The sequence below is a fragment of the Bos javanicus genome, chromosome 16 (genome assembly GCF_032452875.1).
Source record: "Bos javanicus breed banteng chromosome 16, ARS-OSU_banteng_1.0, whole genome shotgun sequence".
NCBI classification, from domain to species: domain Eukaryota; kingdom Metazoa; phylum Chordata; class Mammalia; order Artiodactyla; family Bovidae; genus Bos; species Bos javanicus.
In genome coordinates, this window is record NC_083883.1 from 28,237,948 (window position 1) to 28,262,848 (window position 24,901).

Sequence of the window (24,901 nt, forward strand, 5' to 3'; positions counted from 1 at the left end):
CCTGAATACTCACTGGAAGGACTGATGCAAGCGGAAGCTCCAATAGTTTGGTTATCTGCTGTGAACAGCCGAATTATTGGAAAAGTCCCTGATGCTGGGAAAGATTGAGAGCAGAAGGAGAAGAGGGCATCAGAGGATGAGTTAGCTGGTTGGTATCACTGATGCAATGGACATGAGCTTGGACAAACTTCAGGAGATGATGAGTGACAGGGAGGCCTGGCGCACTAGAGTCCATGGGGTGCAGAGAGTCGGACACGACTGGGTGACTGAACAACATTTTTGAACATGTGGCATATGATTCCTTTAAAATGCAAATGTTCCTGTAGATTTTCTAAATTAATCCATAGTTACATACAATAGCTCTTTAAAAAGATAACTGGCTAAGAGGGCTTTGTTAGACACTTAAAAAACTCCAGGTGAATCTATGGATGTCAGATTCAGCAAACTGATTGTTGTAGGTAAAAATTACTATTTAAACACTCAGATTAGTGGCTATTTGATTTAACACAGCTACAATTACTTAATTATTCATTCTGTTTATTGAATTAAAAGGGAGTACAAACAATTGGTTAAGTGCTATGCACTGACATGGAAAAGGTGTATTTTTAAAAAAAAAACCCAGGAAAGCAAATCAAAGTTAACATATTTCAGTTGAACAAAAATTTAAAGACATTTAATATACTACACATTTATAAAAGTTAACAAAGGGTGTTTTGTAAATAATTAGTAGAACAAGTGAAAATAAATATACCAGAGACCTGAAGATTTTTACGCTTTAATGAAATAATAAAGCAAAAAAATTTAAACTACTAAATATAATCTGAGAGGCAGTTAAAAACAAAAAACAACCCCCCCAAATTTAAGAACACAATCCTTTGAAACATTTAATCAGTCCATAGCAAATAATTATTACATACCAAAAGCTCTAAGTGTTAACTAGTTCCACCACAATGCCATGTAAATCTTGACAATTTAGGAAATCTTGAGATCAACACTTAAGTTCTCTTCTTGATCTCTACAGCTTGGTTTATAAATACACACATGCTTTTGTGGATCTATTCCCCTCGCCACACACACACATTTTCAAGGAGCCAATAAAATTTTTTCCACCTGTGCCTAAAAATGTTCCGATTCAGTTTTAGCACATTGACCCTGATGATGAAAAGGTTTTAAGTTAAAGATGGGGACACAATTTCAGTCTTATAAAAATATACCAATATTAACCAAACCTTAATTCAGAGAGGGCACTTCACATGTGCACGAGACTTTCAGTAAAATTGCTAAGAACCCAGAACAGCTGCTTCTAGGACTTATTAAGTACTCTCTCTCTTTCATACAGATACAACACACACACACACATTTTTATATTATTAGTTTCATTAAATCCAGGCTATCTGGATTAAGCAGATAAAGGATGTGATGGGTTTTGTTTTTGCAACTATAGGGCAGCTACTATAACAATAGCTTAACAACACTGAAAATTTTCAATTAAGTTCACCCTGTTTTTAGAAAGTGTCTAAGTGTAAATGCAAATTCACCTCTTCTCTTAAAATTAGCAGTTTATGTTAAATCAGGTATGGTTTTTGAAATGGAAGTAATGTTTTCGGGAACAACCCCAAAAACGTTGCTAAAATTTAAATGAGAAAGTAAAACAAAATCAAGATAAACATTTTAGATATGGGACAAAAAGGATATTAAGAAAAATGTCTTCTTTCCTCCCCATTCAAAAGTAGTCATTCTTCTGCTGTGAAAGAAACTGATATGGATATTTCCCTTTCAAGAGATGTTAAGATATATTTACCAGTGTGAGCAGAGGTGTTAGGGTCAGTTCTTGTGTGCAGGAACCTAAAAAAGAGAATTTCAAGATGGGGAGGGGTGGGGAAAAAGGGTTTTCTATTAATGTCATGGAACGCCACTCTACAGGGACAACACTCCTAATAATAAAAATCACCAAATTACTGCTAGGGTGATTTCAGATTCATAACATATTGACAAGTTATTTTAGTTAAAAGTTAGGTAATCCCTTTTTGTTCTCCCACCCACTAAAATGGGCCAATTAGTAGGGGCATTTGCAAACACAATTTCCTCTGTTTAAACTACTTACCTGGTTAAATAGAACATTTACCTGGCCAGTAACAGAAGTGTAGCTAGCATGAACACTAATAAAATACAGAAATAAAAACTGAGGGCGTCTTCCCTCCCAGCTAATTCCCTACTCTTAATTCACCACCCACACACCCATTTTAGGAACCCCAAATCCAACACTGTACTATTAATAACCAGTTATTTGGAGGAAAAAGACATTTAATTTCATACATGCTCTAGCCCTTGATTAACGGTTAACAACAAAAACATTTTCAAGCACATGGAAATGAGCCTACTAACCTGATTTTTGGAGCCAAAATTCTCCACTCTATTTTGATCTATGTGCAAAAAGTATTGGTACTTTTCAGTTTATACATTTGTTAGTATCTTGCAGCTGGCTTGAAAATACTCTCACCTCAAGCCTAGAGAGACTACAGCACAGTCAGAGGTTTCACTTGACAGCTATGAGTTGGACCATCCTGTCATCAGGTTCTTTGTACCACAAAGTCTTAGGTTTCTTCATTTATTTCACCTTTCTAGCAGTCACTGCACGGCACATGCATGAAATAGACGTTTACAGCAAGTTGGCACCACCAAGTACCAGTATATGTAGGAAGCTGCCAATTCAGACAGACTTGGAACACAAACTCACCTAGCTGCTACAGAAACCTTTGCATAGTTGATACTCCGTTTTATTGGAGTTATGTTCTTGTAAAATGTGCCTCACTTTGCCTCCACTTTTTTAAAGTGTTCTTAAACTGTACTTCAGAAGCACTCTGAAAACTCAGATCTAGGGGTGGTTGGGTGAAGGACAGTAGACTCTGAGTGCCAAATTGCCCCTGAACGGGCACAAATCCCAGTGAATGTTACAAAGGTACCATGGCACACTGTAATGCAATTTGTAAACAGCTGTGGAGTTTCTATGCCCACATTTTGTTAGTGATGTTACCATAGAGATTGGGGTAATTAATGGCTTCAGGGTATACACGAATCACTTAAAATATGAATGGATTTAACTGTACTGAGGTAAACAGAAGTTGCCACTTAATTATATACAGTTACCAATGAAGATTTTATTCAAGCTTAAAGTAAAAAGTAATTTTAGTTAGGAAAAATGAAGTACCAGATAAACTGTAACATATAGTTATTTTAACTTAGAAATATCAAAACAGGAATTCTTGATTCTCTAAGTGGTGGTCTCTGCAAAATGGAGCTTAAAGAAATCTTTTACATTACCAATTTGATAAAATAATCTGCTGACCACGATCTGTCATCTCCTCTTACTATGAGCTTCTGGGAGAATCCGAGCTATTTTAAGGCCAATTTGTGTTTTTCTTTCTTCTCCCCTTCCCTGACTTGACCATTTCTCCCTGCTACCCTCCTGTTAAAGGCCCCCCACCCCCATCCCACCCACCAAGGAAGAACTCCTGACATCCAAGCCTTTCTTCTCTTCTTTGTGGATCCTGAAGAAGTCTGCTCATGGTAAATAATATAGATTTGGCTGGGTCAAAAGCAAACAGCGTTAAGACTTTTTCTTCACCAGAATCTTATTTTGGAGATATTCCCACTCTTCTCAATGTAACAGCTATGGTCACCACATTCATCCTCTACTGAAACGGGGAGGGAATTTCAAAGGAGACTAAGTATGTTGTACTCAGCTGTTACGGGATTTTAAAAGCACAATGTGAACATCAGGCTTTTGGCGTATTTTAAATGTGAAATTCTCAAAAGTGCTTTTCCATGAAGGAAACCTTTCCTTAAACTAAACAGGGAGGGGAGAGGGACACTACCCACAGCACCAGTTTAGAATGAGGTTCAGTATGGCAATATCTGAAAAACTGAGGAGAAATAGTCTTTAAATTTATGTATCCCTATGTCAAAATATTAAGGGCAATTAGAGAAATGATTATGAGGTTTTAAACCCAGTTTAAGTATGTTTGTAACCTGCTGAATTCTTCTAACAAGCTCAGTTATACTATAAACTTCCAAAGTGGTTATATCTGCTGATTTCTACTCTCTTGCTAGATGACACCAAAATGATTCCCCAAATTGAGAACAACTTGGAACAAGCTTTGTTGAAAACTTATACGGACTACTGATCTCTCATATTGGTACAAATTAAAAATTCTCTTTTTGAATCTTAAATTTCTTCAAGATCAGGTACTGATGTTCCTTCGGGAATAAAACAAAAGGGGGAAAATCTTCAAAGCACTACTCTGAATTTTCTGTATAATGTCCTTCCAAGTACTGTTTCTGACCATGTCTCATGTGGTATTCCAGAAGAGCATCAGTTATACTGCATATCTAAGTCATAAAGGAAACTCTTTTTTAGCTGGTTTAGATTCCAAATGTATACAAATGAAGTCACTTTAATCCTATAAATACTTCTTAATTTATTTTTAAAAAATTGTGCTGTTAACCCTTTTACGGGGCAACAAGCTATGTGAAAAGTACAAAACTTTTTGTCAAATGTAATATTGAGAGTGCTTTTGACATAGTTCACTGGTTTATCATCTGGATCAGTATATACTGCGCAACGGGCAAGGCTAGAATCCATGAACCAAGCTGCAAAGATCTCAAGCTAAATAAGGCGGAAAGATTTGGAGAAACAAAAGAAGGAAATTCTTTCCTATCCAATGTATACTCTTCAGACTAATGCACTCTTTCTATCAAGCCTTCTAAACTGTTAAATAAAGTTTTCCAAACAAGCATTTAAACTTCATTACACAGAAGAGCAACAAGAATGGTATCCTGCCAGACAAAAGGCAGGAGGGAAAAAAATATATATACTGAGTTCAATGGGTAAGCCTGAATGTAGCACAGTTCTTCACAACCGATGGGGGGATAATTCAACATGGTGTCCAACAACGTTCTAACGACGTGCTTCATCTCAACTGGTTACTATGAAGCAAGGTGTAAATGTTTGGCCCCAATCGGGCTTCAGAAATGGTTCTTTTTTCATGACGAGCATGTCAGTCCAGCTATCAATCATGTTTGTTTGCACCAAATCCCAAGCCATTAAAATACGACTAATTTTAAGTTAAACAGAAGTCGTCTGCTCCAAATTCGCCATCAACTATCCATGCTACTGCATTCCTCTGAATGAAGACAAGATGAAATGTGTATTGGGGGAAAAGAAGAAGAGGGGAGGGGGAGAAAAAAGTTATCAGTTAGAAAGTTTTGAAATTAGCATCAAGACATCACAAAATATCTTAACATTAAAAAACAATCACATCAAGGCAAATTCTTGGTATTTTCATCATGATCATTAAAACTGTGTTATCACATCTTAGGCTACATATTACAGTCTAAACCCATGATTATTTTGAATACTGGAGAACCCAAGTGAATAATCATATTGGAATCTTATACTTTAAAAAGAAATCTTGAAATAGTTACTCAGAGTGGAAACATTTTTATGGTAGTTTTCAATAGAAGAGAAGAAAGAACATCTGGCAGTCCAAGGTAGAACTGCACTGTAACTATGTACTGGGTTGGCCAAAAAGTTTGTTCAGTTTCCCAATTTTACAGAAAAATCCAAATAAACTTTTTTGTCCAATCCAATATTGAATTCTTTTAGTGGTTCAGTTTGAAACTTTGCAATATTACCCTACTCTGTGTGTGTGTGTGTGGCGGGGGGAGGGGGGAAGGACAATGTGTTAACTGCTCTACTGATATAATTCACATACTCTACAATGCACCCATTTAAACTGGACAATTCAGTATTTATTAGCATATTCACATAGGATTGTACAACCATCAAGGCAATCAATTTTAAAACATTTTCATCACCATTAGAAGTTGATCAACAATCCTAAGCAATTACTAGTCTGCTTTCTCTATAGATTAGCCTATTTGGGACACTTTCATATAAATGGAACCTAGTAGGTACTCTTTTTTGTCTGGCTTCTTTCATAGCATATTGTTTTTAAAGTTCATCCATGTTGTAGCATGTATGAGTACTTGATTCTATTCCATTTTATACAGTCCTCAAAAAAAAAAAAATGTAGTATGGATTGCTACTTATAATAAAAGGTCAGTGATTCTTTTTTTTGGAACTTAAGTATTTTTAGTTAAATGACTTATAGTATCTTAGGATACATATGGTTTTGGAATGCCATTTCCTTAGCTTCATCTACATTTTTCCCAAATGTCTATTCCAAACAGATATTAATTAGAAAACATGTTTTCGAGCAGGGGAAAAAGAACTCAGAGGATACCTTAATAAAAAGCATGGAACCAAGTATCTGGTTACAAAGCAGTTGTCTTCCCATTGTAGGTATAAATGAAAATCTTTTAGTGCTATACCTATTTGCAACGCACAACTGAAAATTGCTTAATTTGACCCAGTTCTTACAACTGGACTAAGTTTGTCTCATCCACCATGAGTATCCACAATAATTAAATTACAAATAGCACTGCAACTCTTATTCCACTGTAGTGGAGGCACAAACATATCCTTAAAGCTACGTCTAAAATAAATCTACTTACAAGGTAAATCTGTTACTATATACCTAGTATTTTTCCTAGTTCTTTGTATCAAATGTTTATTTGAAGAAATAATTTCCAAAATGACTAATTAAATTTGAAAATCACATATAATCTCAGTTATAGATCTCTAAAGTATCTATGAGTAGGCCTTGAAACCTAAAAAGGGACAACACACACACACAACAGGAAATCAATACAAGATTTTTGTTTTTAGCTAATTTCAGAGGTATGTTAGTGAAATCATGTCATGTAGTGATCTACAAATACAAAAATGCCCTAGAAGCTTCTGAATAACTCAAGAGTAGTTTTCCAACTTCTTGAGCTGTGTACTCTACATGCTTTTTACCCTTGTCTTTGGCTGTACATCCTCACCTACCAGTGAGATCTGGTACAGTTCGTACCATACAGATAAAAGCACAGAAAACATGCTTTTAAGCCATTCGTGCTACCCTGACAACCCTCCTCCTCTGAGCATAACTGAGAGCAGCTGGTCATCTTTCTTACTAAAAACACTTAGGTGGGACACACTGTGAACAAAAAAATCTGTTTGTCTGTTTCTAGGTAAATTATTCCCTTTTAAGCAAACTAAATATTTCTGCTCTAAAAAAAGAACAGGTAAGTCATTTACATAAAATTTCTCATTATCTCTTCTTTCTAGCATATCTTGCTCAATTAAGCTATGTCCTTAACTGTTAGCTTTCTGGCTTTGGGCTTTTTTCTGGTATCTGAAAGTAATGGAAAACACCTTTCAGACTTAAGATTTGAAGACCTGGTAGCACTCTACAAGTTAACTAGTCTTGCCACGCTTCAGTTTTCACACTCCAGAAATGAGGACAAACACACTTCTCCATTTCTCTTACAGGGCTATAAAGATGTTCTGCAAGACAGTGTCTATAAAGGGCCTAGCAGGTTACTAGGCACATAGGTACATGATGAATTCTAGTTCCATTCTCTTTCTCTGTCCATCATGCACAGTTCATGCTAGTGTGCTACATGGTATTAACAGATACTCATCTGTAAGGATAAAACCATAAGCAAGATCATTCTCAGTTGTTCAAATTTCATATACTAGCTAGTTTTCACGAGCACAGAAGTATAAAATACTTCTTGTCAATGAAGGAAGATTTTTACGAAGATTTTGAAAGTGGCAATACTAACTTGCCTATAAATGAGGTGGCATATTCCTGCGTATTCTCACCACTGTCATCATTAAAACAAACAAAAAAATACTGTTGCATATTAGATTAATTAAACTCCTGTGCAGTGAGATATAGTGTACAATCTTTAAATGAGGGAGAAAATCTATTATATCCTACACTTTAAAGTACCGCCCAAAAGTGCTACAACTTAATGATAAATTAAGGCAAGGTTTCATTTGGAAAAAAACACAATACTGTATGACGGTTACCTTCAATATTCTGGTGGTCTATAAAAGGTGCTGGTCCCCATATCCTAACAGTGCCGTCATCTGAGGCGCTGGCCATCATGGATGGAATCTGTGGGTTCCAGCTCACGCAGTTGACTGTACGTGTGTGCCCTGTCAGCTCCGCAATTGGCAGTTCACTACGTTTGTGCCAGATGTAAACCTTGTGATCTGAATAACAGTAATTCAGAAAAAAGTTGGGAAAGTATAATAGATTAACAAAATTGACTGATTTTAAGTTTACTGCTCATTACAGAACATTTAACGTATCAGACTTGAAAGGACAACAAAAACAATGTGAATAATTTAACATATTGTTTTTTGAAAAATCCATTTAAATTTTAATAAAATACACATTTTCCCCCTGTTAAAAATGACAAACCAGCTTGCAAGTCATCATAGAATCTGCAATATTCTGTAATACATAATGTATAATCACAGTCAAGACCTTTGAATATAAAGAAATCTAGGATGAAGATAAATTCTATGGAAATGAGGGGTGACAGAGAAGCAATGTATCCAAATTCAAATATGGCAATTAAGATGACAGCTAAATATTGAGTGCTTACAATGTTTTAGGTGCTAAATAACTATATTATTTAGTTTTCACCACCATCAGGAGGTGGTGCTTATCCCTTTTATGGATGGTGACTGATGAACTGCAAGTGTAAGCAATCTCCTCATGGTTAACAGCTGGTAAACGGTGAACCTGGGATTGAAATCCGGGACGTCCTGCTCACGTGTTTACTTGAGAGGCTAGCCGGCTGTCCTACAGCTGTATCATGATATGACTGTGTGTAGTCTATTTACACTCTCATTAAGTGCCCATAAAAACCAAAAACCCCAACAACTTTGTTTCTTTGGATAAACTAATCTTCAAAAACAAAATGAAACAACTGTCTAGTACAGAGTAGTGGTTCAGAGTAAGGGCTGTAGAGTCAGACTACTTGGTCCACATCCTCCCTGTGTTCCTGACCAGCTGTGTAACTCTGGGCACATTTCCCACCCCCTGCAACTTTTCTTCTTTAAACGGGGAGTCATACTTACCTCATCATATTATGAGGATAAAGTAAGTCTGTATATGAAGAAATGTTTTGAACAGAGTCCAATACACAGTGAACACCATGTATTACCATAAAGAGTTAACTAAATGTAAGTGATGGTTCTTGAACAGAGGGCAGAACCCCAGGGTGAGTTAGAAAAGTGTCCCATCTGAAGAGCTGTCACTCAGTTACATACATGATCAATGTGGGAACTTTCAGCGGATGTGCTGCCAGAGAGTGGTGAACAGGTAATCAACTTGTGGTAAAAGAACATGCCCTGGTTTCAAAACTTACAAAGATAAAAAGTTGGAACCACTGTTGAACATTTTTTTGTGTATGGAAAGCGAAAGCTAAAAGGAACTCACTGAAGTACTGAATTTATCTTTCCTAGAAGGTATTCGTTGTTCAGTCATTTTTAAAAATAATTTTCCTTGAATAAAATAAAACTAACAAAAGTAAAAAAAAAATGCCCAGACTAGCTATGCTTCCCCTTGGACAGAGCAAGTCCACAAAGAAAGACTACAGGCTTTCCTGAAAAGTGAGAATCCAACCAAAATCTGCCTACTGAAATCTGGATGAAAAATGCTTTTGTGAACACATATCCAAGGAGGATATTTATTGAATATGCAGCAAAAATTAAGAAAGATCTGAGCAGTCAAGGTCACAATGACAGGCCTTATGATCAAGTTCTGCTTACTTTTATCAGTTTAAGGAATCCAGTGCCAATGCAGAGGAAAAAGTAAGTTTTTCTCTTTATTATCAGCACAATGAAAAGGCTGGAGTAATGGCGTAACTTTTAGGGGGAAATGCTTCCTATTGCTCTATCTTATATTGACATTCATGATTTGGGGGGTTTGGAAGGTTCTTGGAATGTATTTCTTACAAATAAACAACGAATGGATTACTGTGGACATCTTGGGAGACAGCATATTTGCTATAACCACTTGGTGTTGAAAACATTTTTAGAGCCATTCTAAACCACCTGAGTCATGAGAATCCTAATCTCTTTCCTTCACAGTTATGTTTCATTTTTAGCCCTAAATGGAATATAATGTGGCTTAATTACATTATTCATCAGGCTTAGTTCTAAAGTTAGTTTGGGCCGGAAAAAAAAAAGATTGACATCACTAGGGATAATAGTGGCAATACATGTTTTTTAAAAGTACTTCTAGGCTATGTATTATTTTTAGAAAGAGTATAGGGGATTGTCACAGTTGGTAAAGAATCCACCTGCCAATTCAGGAGACATAATAGATGTGGGTTCTATCCCTGAGCCAGGAAGATCCTCTGGAGGAGGAAATGGCAACCTATGCTATGGTCCATGGGGTCACAAAGAGTTGGACACACACACACACGATTGTGAGGCATAATTAAGAGGGGTAAAAAACCCCATCAGGAGAAGGATTAAATACAGCATGGGGAAGGATCTTCGAGTAGGAGAAGCTAAAAAGCATATAGAAGGCTTAAGATATTTAAATCATATCAAATAGAAACCAATGGAAAATCTAGAAGAAAATAACATTAACAGATAAAAAGATTTTTTGATGGGAAAGAAGTGAACTCCCAATTGTTACCTAGCAAGCCACTCTTCTCTTTTCTTAATCTTATCTGAATGACATTTTTAGGGGAAAGAAAGAATGAAGTCATATGCTTCATGTGAAAAATCTAAATCTCTAAATGTCTCTTTGTCCCAATCCTTAAATACACCTTATACACAAAGGAAAAACTCATGTGTCACCTTGTGATCCTCTTCTCTACGAGATCAGTTTTTTTTTTTCAAGAAAGGGAAAATAGAAACATCTCACACAGTAACCGAACATCACCAAGTGTTCACCAACATAATCCAGTTCCTTGGTCTATCTTGGAAAACTAGATTCAGTTTTTAAAAAATGACTTAAGTAATTTGCTGCTACAGTACTAGAACAGCGAAGTGGGTACTCGAGAAAATGTGTTGAAAGAAAATTTTCAATAATCTGCCATTATTTGTTTCTATTACCTTAAAATGTACAGCAACTTTTAATACTGCCTCACTTATTTGTGCTCGCATATTTTACACAATGTTTTAAATTAGACTACTTGAGGCACGTGCCTGCCTGATATACTGATGTTATTAGACCAGAGTAAGTTATTAAAAAAGGTAGTAGTTAATTCCATAATTTGAGCTTTTCTGAGATGATAAGAATCCCATGGTCTCAAAGAAAATCTAAATTATTTTCTTCGGTCATTAAAGAACCACTGAAGATCTAATTACAGTCAATTTTGTCCAAGATCAAGTAAAACATAATTAACCTTGATTTTTAAGATACTATTAACATCTGAAAACCGTTAAATCTCACGAAAAGAAAAATACCTACAAAAGAGTAATGATTTAACTGAATCTTGATTTGACACATGCACCAAACACACTTCCACACAGCCACAACAGGCACTGTGGATCTGTGGCAGTAGGGAGGGACTCAAATCAGTTCAGGAAAAGGGGAATCAACAGTGTACTGGATAAATGACTCACACGATTTCTGATTTAACATCTTGAATTTGTTTGGAGACATAACTACCTTTACAAATTCAGAGAATTATAGAACTTTCAGTCCATCTATATATATCTGTGAATCAACAGAGACACAATTTACCTTCACTGCCACTTGCGATGAAGTCTTCATTATGGCCTCCAAAACATGAATGAATTGTATAAAACCCTTGTGTAACACCTTGATACTTTCTTACTAAAACTCTGTCTTGCAAGTCCCATAAATGAACTCCCTGTAAGCAAAGGAGAATATAGGTATTTATTCTTAACATAAAAGAATTTTAAAGAGTAATCTGTGACTATGTATTTGCCTGATGAACATTTCCATTTTCTGTTTATGCAAAATGCCAATGTCCTGAAAAATTTCCAACTGACTCTATAAACTTATGGATCAAACACACAAATTAAAATTTAAGAATTCATAAAAATATTTGTTTATATATACTAAAACCCACAAATTTTAACTAAGCTAAATTTTCCTGAGAATTATGTTAATAAACTTACCTGAGTTGCTACATTTAACAAAGCTAATCGGCCATTCTTTGAAATAGTAAAAGACATAATGGGATGATCTTCTTGTACTCTGTAACCAAAAAACAATTTGTCAAAACCAACATACGAAGAATCAAGACATTCAAATTATTTAAATACAACACATTTAAGTCTGTAATCACTATTACATACTATATTTCAATCAAGAAAAAGAATCTGAGTTAATAATTACTAAGCACCACCAGACTATCCACCCAAATTACCAATCAAACCAAAAACATAATAAAAATAACAACTCTTCTTTTGAAGAAGTTCTACTACACTTTTAATACAAATCAGATAACTGTTGTTTAATGGATATAAAGTATATTTACATGTTTCTATCTGTAAGGTCCTCGAAGTTATATCCCCGAATTCGCTGGTGTGTATCTGATGCCAGAACAGTCTTCCCGTCACTCAAGCACCAAAGACATTGCACTCTCACTCCTTCCCAAGAGTCAAGGAGATTACCATCTAAATCCTGAGGAGAAAATTACTATTAACTTCATTACAGAACAGCACTCAGAAAGCAAACAAAGAACCAAAAGAATCTTTTTTTTTTTCCCCAAAAGAATCTCTTAATATATCTTTTTGTAATATCTATCTTTTCCTGAGACTGATCGCAACCTAGTTGTTCCTTAAGTGTTTTCAATTATCAAAATTTATATAAGTCAAATTTCATTACAATACCTAAGAGGAGGGGGAGAATCTTAGCAAATCTATCTTCCCTTCTATCAAGCATAAATAAATACAATAAATACAAAGAAAGAAAAGACTCCTTAAGTTTCAAGGGCTCACAACTTTTGGAAAATAATTTAAACATCCCTTTAAAATACACTATACTGGGATTTGTACTATAATATTCAGAAGTTGTGATATGGAAAAAGATAACTAACATGAATTATAGCTGTACAGAACTTAGGAATCTGTTATGATGTTTTAAAAAAAGTCATCAAGTTTGTAACATGCTCTACTGAGCAAAGCTCTTAGGATCATTATCTTCCTGAACATTCAAAGCTCTGAGTGCCAATCCTATTTTTACAGGTTAGGCAACTACCAAGTCATGTACCCTGAAGGCTTAAGCACTGTAAGGGACGGCAAAGTCAGCAGAAACACACAAGGCCACCTTGAATCCAGGGAATTAAGAACTAATGGCTTAAATGCCAAAATGGTGACTATAGTTAATAATATTGTATTGCATATGTGAAAGTTGCTAATAAAGTAAATCTTAAAAATCCTCATCATAAGAAAAAAATTTTGTAACTATGTATGGTGATGTTTGTTAACAAGACTTATTGTGGAACTCATTCTGTAATGCATACAAATACTGGATCATATTATGTCATACATCTGAAACTAATGTAACAATATATGTCAATTATATCAATCAATCAATGAAAGTACAGCATTAGCCCATGGAGAGAAAGTCCAGACATAAAATGCTTAAATTAGTATATTATAATGGTACTGACCACTTAAAATAAAAGAAAATCAGGGGTGTATCAATAAACTGCATTGGGACAACTGAGGAAAAATTAAATGACTTACAACCATGCTGAGATAATAGCACACTAGATTCCATGAGTCTTGCAGTCAGCTTAATGAAACTGCTAATTTGTAATGGCGACATAAAAGTTTTTATGATAAATGACCCACACTGAATGATTTGATGGGGTTATGATATTTAACTTTAGTCTTAAATAAATAAATCTAGAAGGATCTACTGGAACCATGGTAGGCAGTGATATGAGACATGAAATCTAGATAATAGAGAGTAATGACACGGCATTTGTATCATCATCTACTTTGTCATAAGATGTTTTACCTATTACTTACTTTTATTATCCCAACACTCCAAGATTAATAGGGCAGGTAATGATCAGAAGACACCTCAAATAAAGACTGGAAAGTTTCCTGGCAACATTCATCATCACTTTTATTCCTCAAATATTTGAAAGTCAGTCTCCTCATGAAATACAGCATTTTTCGGGGAGGGGGGCAGGTGAGGGGAGGGAGGCCGAGAGAGATACAAAAAATCCAAAGGGCCAAAGACCTCCCCACCAAAGAATTAAATACTAAAACTTTTTGTCCCTATACATAAGAAACTTATTTATTTATAAGAACAAAATGTTTAGTAGGACAATCTTTTTTTTAATGTTTCACTAAATTCAAAGCCTATACTTTGTATAAGCACTTGAAATGTGTTTTTAAAAAATAAAAAGATTCCACACAAAGTTCTATTGGACAGTGTTTATCTTAGACAGTCAAGTGGGTTTTCATATATTTTATAAAAGTTATCAAGTGAATTCTTTATTTTTACAAAACTGAATTTGCTTTTAAGTAAATTTGTAGGCATCTGAAATAGGGCACTAAATACTCACACACTGATAGAACTGCCCACGCTGACCTCCAGTCACAAAGCGTTTCCCATCTGGATTCCAAGCCACACTTGTTAAACTGTCTTCATGAGATTGGCTCATTTTTGTCCTTAGCTCTCCCGTCTACAAGGAAATAAAACTGTGGATGAGATCTTCAAGATATTCCTCTAAAGGGAACGTATAAAGAAAAAACAGAAAAAGGATAGTAACTGGGATATCTGGTTAGTTTAATATTCCTAATTAGTAAAGTAAACTGTTTAAATTGGCCTTATAGAACAAGACTATAGCATTCAGAAGAGAAATTAAATACTTGAAAAAAACTCAGGAGTCAAACAAAGCCTGGCATAGGTGATTCAAAGAATAGCTATGAGATAAACTTCAAACAGAACTCTTGTCTTAAATCAATTACATGCATAAATTAAAACAAGTAATTTTCCCCAAGTACAATGATGAAAAGCCCAGCACAACATACCTATTGCTTCTGAGTTCTCACTTCTCCTTAGTTCACAGTTCTTTATTTTATTCTAAAATTGTAGTTCATGCAATTAGCAACTCCTTAAGAACATGATTAATAGGCAGAAAAACTATGCCTTTACTCTAGGCCAAGAGTGTAGGCAGTCTAAATTACATTAATTTCATATCCAATATGCTCAAAATGTAGAAGGGAGAATGGGAAAATAAAAATTATTTTTCTGATATACAACTTTATTTCAATTAAAAGTAACAGAAAAGAGTGAAAGACATTGGTACTGTTTAGCATAGTCATTTTAAAGCATTTCCAACTAAGTAAGACTATTTAGTTGGTTACAACCCTCAGATATCCTCCTGTTATTTTTTCTAAGTTATTCAACTTAGAAGGTAGACACATACCATTTAATCTAGTCTTGATTCCATTTTGTTCATGGATTAGAAACAGGATCTGAGAGATAAGAGCTGCCCTTGGGATAATAAAAAGTACATGGGCATAATTTTCCTGTGAGAAATGGGTAATCAAATTAAAAAAAAAAAAAAGAAAAGAAAAAAAAAAGGGTGCATGATCATGAAATGGGGCCAAGTAATAAAAGCAAAGAGGGCACAAAAACCAGAATGTCTTCCTTACACTGAAAAAGAAAAAAAAATTCAGCAATCTTAAACCCTTCCCCCATATTGTTAACTATTCTCAAGTCACGGTCTTTTGAGATTGTGCAATATAAATGGGTAAAAAAAAAATTTAGAAACACAAATACATATGCAACAGCTGAATCTTCAGCATTTTCTATTTACAGTAAGTTCTGAAGGCAGAAATGGTCTTTTCCTCTGTTATGCTCAGGACTGTTTGAGTATGAGGACATTACAGGTATCCCCAGAATTTTTAAAGTTTGCTTTGTACCACTTGGCTTTTACAAAGATCTACATTAGCACTTGTTTTTGCCAAGCAAAAGACATCTGAAGAGGATTTCTGCTTTTACGAAAAATGTCTGTGGAAAGTGAAAACAGTGTTTCGCAGGGAGTTGTTACAGAGGCAGCATACACTCTGAAGAGTGAGAGGGCTCCTTCCCAGGAACTACACTCAGCATCTCAGCATCAAGCTGCCATGGCGTTGAGCTATGTGAGCACCTGTGCTTTATCTTGATTTATTTTGTGCATCCTTTAGTAAGATGTGTCCTAAGGTAACTGCTTCTTTATGCCATTTTAGCTTATGAAAAATTTCACAGGAATAACTACTTTCAGATAGCAGGGGAAACCTGTAATTAGTAATCTACATAAAATCTCAAAGGAGCAATTTTGAAAACTGACTTAAAAGGACCACCCTTTTAGAACAAGTCTGTAACATAAGACACAGTAAAACAGTTAAGCTATAACAGTCTAACTGTCCAGAAATTCAAAATTGAATTTAAAGAAGACTACACAGGCTGACTCTCTGTTGTGGGACTATGACCATATAAAAGACAATTTCCGCCTCCTCTCTTTGAGGGGGCGGAAATTGTCTTTTAGGTCAGATTCATCTTAAGCTTGTTTGAGAAGCCATGTGATCTACTCTGTGCTTGGCCACCTTGAGCCCAATCACAAATACAACACTGATTCAACACTAGTCTGATTTTGAGAACAACTGGGGATTTTTAAATTATGAAACAAATATTAGAGAATTATAGGTAAGATAATGGCATTTGAGTATGTAGGAGAATATTACTGTTAAGGAAATACATGTTTAAATAGTGGTAAAATATTATCTTAATTTACTTCCAGATGTTTTAGGTATGGATATATAAATATGTATGTTTGTATGCATGTGGGTATATACACACAAAATGTAACAAAATGTTAATAATACCTGCTGAATCTACGGTGGCACGGATACAGGTCATCACTATATTCATATTTCAACCTTTTTCAGTATTTCAAAATTTTCTTAATAAAAAACTGGGGTGAAATATAAATCTTACTGTAGAATTAGATTTATGGCACAGGTACATTTTAGTATTTATCTGTCTTCTATACTGTCTTATTGAGTCATTTCTATGGAGCTTTTATCTTTACTCTTGATAAAAATCAACTTACACATGGGTTCCCAAACTCAAAACCATATCCCATCAGCTTATACTTTTACACCCAAACTGTAGCCTGAACTATTCCCCTGCCAAGAAGTTAAAAAAAAAAAATCATTTAACCAGTCAGCTTATGGAAGAACTTAATAGAGCCAATAGATGACAGGGTGAACTCAGTGCTGAGTTCTTCTAAAATGGAACCCTAGATAAAGTGTTAAGTTCATTTAGAAACTACAATAAAACTCTTGATAGTAAGTACTGTAAACATCATTTAAATCTACTAAACGAGACTGTAACATTAAATATAGGTAAGGAAATGGTGCAATTGCCACTGGAATGGAAAATGTGGTGTCATGTCCATGTTTCCACACTTGAAAAGTAAGTTTTATATAGAACTGTGGAACCTCAAAACAACTGTGAAATCTTTACTGAGGTACAAAGTATCACAGTAAAATAGAACATATTACACACTATAAAGTACCACATCCCTAAAAATACCTACTGATCATTCTTTCAAAAATGCTATTATGCTCAACAAAATATTTAAATTTATAAATCTGGACACCTGGGTTCCATTTGATGAATTAATTATCTTTTATAAGAAATATATCATGGGAATTTAGGTTGAATGATTTGGTTCTACAGATCATGAATAAAGTTATAATGAAGATGTGCAGTATGATTATAAAGACTAAACCAAGGATAAAATTTGCTCACTTGTACATTCCAAAGCCAAAGCTCAGAGCAGTCATCTGGGCCACAAGCAACAAGATAGTTGTCGTCAGGACTCCATGCAATATAAGAAACGCCGTAAGCATGTCCTTCTAATGTTTTAAGCAGTTTTAGCAGGTGTGTATCCTAGGAGGGAAAATACACAACTTAGTTAACTCTCATTTCTAAAGTCACTGTTTTTTGGGCGTAAGAACTTAAATAGCTACAGAGATGCACTTTGATAATATAGTTTAATATGAGGACATTTTCACAGATTTTGCCAATTCCCTGCCCCTAAGAGAACCTCTAACTTGCTTCATGAAGACTCATTCATGCTGCAACATCCGTTAAGCATCAACTACACACAAGGGCACTGAATGCTAGACGGAAATAAAGATGACACAGACTTTGTACTTACGAGACTTTCAAGGAAAAAGTATAATAAAAGCTACCCCCTCCTCTTAAAAAGTTTTAATGAGATGTATCTTAGCATAAAATTCATCCCTTTTAAAGTATTTGATTCAGTGGCTTTTAGTATATTCAGAGATTGTGCAACCATTACTGAGAACATTTTCATCACCCCAAAAAGAATCTCCATACTAAGTGGCAGTTATCCCCTATTCTCCCTTTCTCCAGCACTGGCAACTGCTACTTTCTCCATGTATTTGTCTGTTATGGACATTTCCTATAAATGAAATTATACAACATGTCCAGTTTTTTGTAACTGGCTTCTTTCACTTAGCATAATGTTTTCCCAGTTCATCCCTGTTGTGGAATATATCAGTATTTTATTCCTTTTAATTGTTGAATAGTATTCCATTTTATGCCTATACCATATTAAGCAACATCTGGATTGTTTCCACTTTTTGGCTATTATGAATAATGCTGCTACAACTATGTAAGAGTTTTTGTGCAGACCCATGTCTTTATTTCTCTTGGGTGTATGTATGGGAGTAGAATTGCTGGTCATATGCCAATTCTGCGCTTAACAATGTGAGGAGCTGCCAAACTGTTTCTTAAGTGTTTAAACCATTTTACACTCCCACCAGGAGAGCTACCACTTATTTAGTGCTAATCAGTATTAGCACTATTCACAATCAATCTCATTTAAACCTCATAAATCTAAAAGGTTAAGAATTATTTTCCTCCCCCATATTATAGGAAAGGACATGAAGACTGAGAAAGGTTAGAAACAACTTGCCTTTACTGATAGTATTACCAGGGATTTGAACCTGAGGTGCGTGACTCTAAAGCTATATAGGATGAAATATATAAACTGCAAACATGAGTGGCAAATGAAAAGACTGGAAAATTGACATCTTTATTTTAGACTAAAGGGTTAAATTTTTATCCTGTAAGTGAAGAACGATTTTTAAGCTTGGGAATATATAACATACTTGGCTTTAGGAAGAGAACTGATTAACAGGGTGGAAGAAGAATCAGAACAGAGAGAGATGCAGAATAAGGACACTCCTAATGAGCCAGCACAACAGTCACGTAGTTAAGACAAGAAATGGGCCTTAAACTAACATGGTCAGGACTGAAATAGGTTGTGGAACATAAAACTGACATGACAGAATGAGCAAAAAATGTTCAAAGACTATCTCTAAATTTCTGTTTTAGGGAATAAGGATGAACGTAAATGGTGTGAAGGAAGCAGAATTTGGGAAGACTAGACTAATGGGGACCAGTTTTGGCTAATTCCAATGCTGATGACCTATAGCAGTTAGAAATGGGTCTGGAACTAGTCTGATAAAACTAGATTGGGAATTTGTTTTGAAAATTCAATAGTTTACAATGCCATTACTTCTGATTCTTCTTTGGGAAGATGATAATAGGCCTGGGCTATTAGATCATAGTATCATTAGGTCAAAGTAGCTTGCATAATTTAATAAGCATGTCAAGTCTTTTGGACTAGCCCAGTATCTTCTAGGAACAAATTTTCATTCATAGTGGTGTTTTAAATTCACACAAAGATGTGCTTCTAAACTAATGACAAGCTACTACAGAAATATTTAACTAAAAAACTAATAGTTTCATGCAATTAAAAAATAGCCGTGAAAGGAAAAGTTGAAAACAAATGAGAATACTAATATTGTATCTTCAGAAGTACAATGCCTTTATAAAGAGTAACCTATTCCAAATGGTATTATCACATTCATGCAATCCACTTAATTCTGCTTGGATTCTGAGGAGGGGAATGGGTAAAGTTCTTTATTGGGAAAAAAGGTAAAAAAAACCTGTTAAAGGAAACTAACCACTGGATAACATCTTCAAATATTAAGGTTCTCTCTCTATATTCTTTCTATCCACTAAAAATACACATTCAAAAACAGAACTGATTTTCTTAACAAGTTTTTCAAATAGTATTTGACATAGAAAAATATCATGATATCAAACTCTAAAACCCACTGTATCTCAGATTTAAATGTAAGCACTGATTCTGCATTTCCCAAGCTAATCTGGACACAAAAGCCCTTTACATGGAACCACTGTTAATATTTTACATAACCAGTATTCTCGTAAAAACACTTTGGGAAACACTGGCATAAAAGCCTGAACTCTTTAGCAAAGTATAGAAGATCCTCCTTGATCTGGGTGCTACTTACTTCATGAACCTCATCTCCTACTCTACAGTCTTCACCCAAACTGCCCAGTCACGTTCTCTCTCACCTGAGGGCCAGCTGTAACGTTTTGCCTAATTTACTTCTCCTTCATCTCACTCTCATACTTTTCCTTGCTTTCCAATTCCAGTAGGATCTCTTTTTTGAGTTCCTGTAGCATTCACTAAAGAATAATTACATGTATATCAGGAGCCCAGTCTGACTTCTATCAAAAGGTCAAGCACACAGCAGGTGCTCAATAAATACTTACTAAACAAAAGGGACTCATACACTGCTGCTACAAGAAAATATATAATAAAGAAGTTTTGATATGGTTGCTTTCTTTTTGGACATGTTATAAATAACTACTGAATGAAAATACTTCTTATAATAGTTCAGTTCAGTCACTCAGTCATGTCCGACTCTTTCTGACTCCATGACCCGCAGCACGCCAGGCCTCCCTGTCCATCACCAACTCCCGGAGTTTACCAAAACTCATGTCCATCGAGTCGGTGATGCCATCTAACCATCTCATCCTTTGTCATCCCCTTCTCCTCCTGCCTTCAATCTTTCCCAACATTAGGGTCTTTTCAAATGAGTCAGCTCTTCGCATCAGGTGGCCAAAATATTGGAGTTTCAGCTTCAACATCAGTCCTTCCAATGATAAGGTTATGATGGATCCCAACCTCTTTTTCTAGTCACATTTCCCATGCTTTGCCTTACTCATCCTATTTGCTTACTAAATAGCAGTTCTTATACTTGAAAATGCACTTCTTTATTTTCACTAACCACACACTGATATTCATATTTCCTTCAATCCTGAATACAGGCAATTAACAAGGCAGCATTGGGTGGTATTAGGTGACTATTAATAATGGAAATTTCAACTATTTTCACATATTATAGCTTTGGATATCTCAAAATTTTATGCTTGTCACTACTTCAAAATTCTTGAAGTTATCGGATCTGCTACTAGAATCTGTTACTAAGCTTATAAAAAAGTGGCATATTACTATACTGTATCTGTTTTTGTACTATTTTGGTAATTATATTTCAGTATAATTGGGTTTACCTTTATGATATATACTTGGGCTTCCTAAGTGCTTTGGATTATGCGTTTAAAAACATTATTCTGAGGAGGGGTTCCATAGGTTCAGACTGCCAGAGGAATACATGGTACAATAAAAGGAAAAAAATGCCTGCTTTAAGGCAGAGTAGATCTTGTTCATCTTTCTTCATTCATAGCATATTGCAGGTACACAAGAATTGATGTATGCTCTCAAACGGACTCTACTCTTTTTAAAATATTTCCTTCCATGGCCCCCTTTCTCAATAAGATTATTTATACTTTCTGATTTTAGGTGAATGACTCCTAAACCAAATACATCTTAACCTATTTGGAGTCATGTACTTCCTTAATTGCTTGGCTGAAAGAAATGGAAATACTCCTCTCTACAAATCTGTAGGTTACCTGGTTATAAAGAAAGACAATTTTGATTTTTGAGGGAACTTAATGCCAAAGAATGCTCAAACTACCACATAATTGCACTCATCTCACATGCTAGTAAAGTAATGCTTAAAATTCTCCAAGCCAGGATTCAGCAATACATGAACTGTGAACTTTAAGATGTTCAAGCTGGTTTTAGAAAAGGCAGAGGAACCAGACATCAAATTGCCAACATCCGTTGGATCATCGAAAAAGCAAGAGAGTTCCAGAAAAACATCTACTTATGCTTTATTGACTATGCCAAAGCCTTTGACTGTGTGGATCACAATAAACTGTGGAAAATTCTGAAAGAGATGGGAATACCAGACCACCCGACCTGCCCTTGAGAAACCTGTATGCAGGTCAGGAAGCAACAGTTAGAACTGGACATGGAACAACAGACTGGTTCCAAATAGGAAAAGAAGTATGTCAAGGCTGTATATTGTCACCCTGTTTATTTAACTTCTATGCAGAGTACATCATGAGAAACGCTGGGCTGGAGGAAGCACAAGCTGGAATCAAGATTGCCGGGAGAAATATCAATAACCTCAGACAGATATGCAGATGACACCACCCTTTTGGCAGAAAGTGAAGAAGAACTAAAGAGCCTCTTGATGAAAGTGAAAGAGGAGTGTGTAAAAGTTGGCTTAAAGCTCAACATTCAGAAAACTAAGATCATGGCATCCAGTCCCATCACTTCATGGCAAATAGTTGGGGAAACAGTGGCTGACTTTATTTTTCTGGGCTCCAAAATCACTGCAGATGGTGATTGTAAGGAAAGTTATGACCAACCTAGACAGCATATTAAAAAGCAGAGACATCACATTGCCAACAAAGGTCCGTCTAGTCAAGGCTATGGTTTTTCCAGTGGTCACGTGTGGATGTGAGAGTTGGACTATAAAGAAAGCTGAGCACTGAAGAATTGATGCTTCTGAACTGTGGTTTTGGAGAAGACCCTTGAGAGTCCCTTGGACTGCAAGGAGATCCAACTAGTCCATCCTAAATGAGATCAGTCCTGGGTGTTCACTGGAAGGACTGATGTTGAAGCTGAAAGTCCAATACTTTGGCCACCTGATACAAAGAGCTGACTCATTTGAAAAGACCTTGATGCTGGGAAAGATTGAGGGCAGGAGGAGAAAGGGATGACAGAGGATGATCTGGTTGGATAGCATCACCAACTCGATGGACATGGGTTTGGGTGAAATCCAAACTCCGGGAGTTGATGATGGACAGGGAGGCCTGGCGTGCTGCAGTTCATGGGGTCGCAAAGACTTGGACACGACTTGAGCGACTGAACTGCACTGAAAATTTTAAATCCAGAATACAATACTTTTCATATGTATCACTGGGGGGAAAGAAATGTGTGTGTGGGGGAATGTTTAACAGAAGTTCCACAAATTACAGAAGATAATGAAGGGTTTGGGAAGGCAAAATGGTAAATGAGTCTTTTCTAACGTGTGTCAGAATGGTTACTGCATTAATCTGTAAATCAAATACTAACAAAGATAGCTGATTGGCAGAGATATTGAAGAGCAGTAGGTCTAGAGTAAAAATATCCCTGGATTTAAGTCTAACTCTGCCATTTACAAGCTGTGAGAGCCTAGGTGTTCAACTTTTACCTTGGTTTCCTCATCTGAAAACAGGAGATATTAGTATCTCAAGAGAGTTAATCAAAGGATGAAATTACAAAATATACACAGACTAAGCACAATCCTAGCATGTAACACTCAACAATTCTGATCATATTAATCTCTATGTATTATTTAAACAACACAGAAAGAGGTAAGACATGACAAAGATGACAAAAAATGCTCTTGGAAAAGAATGCTATTTATATACGAATACTTTAAAATTATGTACTTAATTAGATGAAAAATTACCTTTTTTTGTAATCTAAACATTCATATTTAGAGTACATACCGGATCAACTTGCCATATGATAACTGTCGTATCTTTTGATCCTGTTGCTAATTTAGTGCCATCGTTAGAGAATTTACAGAACCATACTTCATTACAATGCTCCGTAAGTATCTGCTGAGTATAACATGGGAACTGCCTCCTAAAACAAATAAATCCACAAATAATTACTCTTAAAATCGATTAAGAGTAATAATAATGAAAAATGTTAAAAAAAAAAAGATGAAACATTTTTTGCTCGGATTAAGTCAATTCATAAAATAACAATTAACCAGGTCTTCATGTTTGTCTGTGTTAAGTGGCTGGGATCAGGTTGTTCTAGAAGAAATAATGTACATGTTCACTGATATAAAAGCAACTTGGTGTGACAAACAGAATAGGCACTGTAGAGAATTTGGGGTTACAAGCTTTAGTATCTTTGCCAAACCATTTAACTCCTGAGTCTCAGCTCTCTCATCTATAAAACGAGATGAATCTACCAAGGTTCTTAGGGTTCCTGTAAGGATGAGAAATACATCTAAAATTCCTGGAATGCAACAGCCATTCAAAAGTGGACTGCTAGTATTACTTTGGGGACAGCACAAGAGAAGTGCAATATATGGTAGAGGCCGTAGTGGTCAAAAGTAAAGTCTTAAGAATGGGGGCAGTAGAATCTGAGAGACTCAGGTTCATATCCTGGCTACTTACCAGCTGTGATTCTGAGAAGCCTAATCTCTCTAAATCTCAATATATCCAACCATAACCTAAAGACAAGAGTACTTTATAGAATTCCTTATATAAGGATGAAATAAAAAGGATGAGACAATGAATGTAAAGCATTTAGACTGGCTCTGATGTTTAGCTAGTACTTTATAAAGTTGCAGTTATTATATATTAAAGACAAAGAATTCTATGATTACCTTTAAGTTAAAGAGGAAAAAGCTAAGACAGACTATTCTCATTAAGTATTCACTTTTAAAAACCATTCTATCCTTTTCCAGTTTATCAGGACCATTCAATAGAGCGTCCTGTGATAATTCCAACCTTATATACCTGCACTGTGCAATCTGATACCCTAGCTCTGTGTGTTTACTGAGCACTTGAAAGGTGGCTAGCATACTTGCAGAACTTAGATTTTTTCATTTAACTTGAATTAGTTTTCATTTAAATTTAAATGGTTACATGTAATCAGTGGCTACTGT

At 35.4% G+C, this 24,901-nt stretch overlaps 1 protein-coding gene across 2 annotated transcripts in view; it reads right to left on the reverse strand.

Moving 5' to 3' along the window:
• Positions 1-520: 520 nt before the first annotated feature.
• The window catches only part of WDR26 (WD repeat domain 26), a 40,384-nt gene continuing 16,003 nt past the window's right edge, over positions 521-24,901 (reverse strand). For both annotated transcript variants that reach the window (XM_061382326.1, XM_061382325.1), the window contains exons 7-14: positions 23,724-23,862; positions 17,721-17,861; positions 14,482-14,601; positions 12,436-12,581; positions 12,074-12,152; positions 11,673-11,802; positions 7,985-8,170; positions 521-5,183 (exon numbers count right to left, since the gene is read on the reverse strand). In XM_061382326.1, the coding sequence (XP_061238310.1) occupies positions 5,158-5,183; positions 7,985-8,170; positions 11,673-11,802; positions 12,074-12,152; positions 12,436-12,581; positions 14,482-14,601; positions 17,721-17,861; positions 23,724-23,862 (967 nt within the window). In that variant the 3' untranslated portion in view covers positions 521-5,157. The remainder of the gene's footprint in view (positions 5,184-7,984; positions 8,171-11,672; positions 11,803-12,073; positions 12,153-12,435; positions 12,582-14,481; positions 14,602-17,720; positions 17,862-23,723; positions 23,863-24,901) is intronic.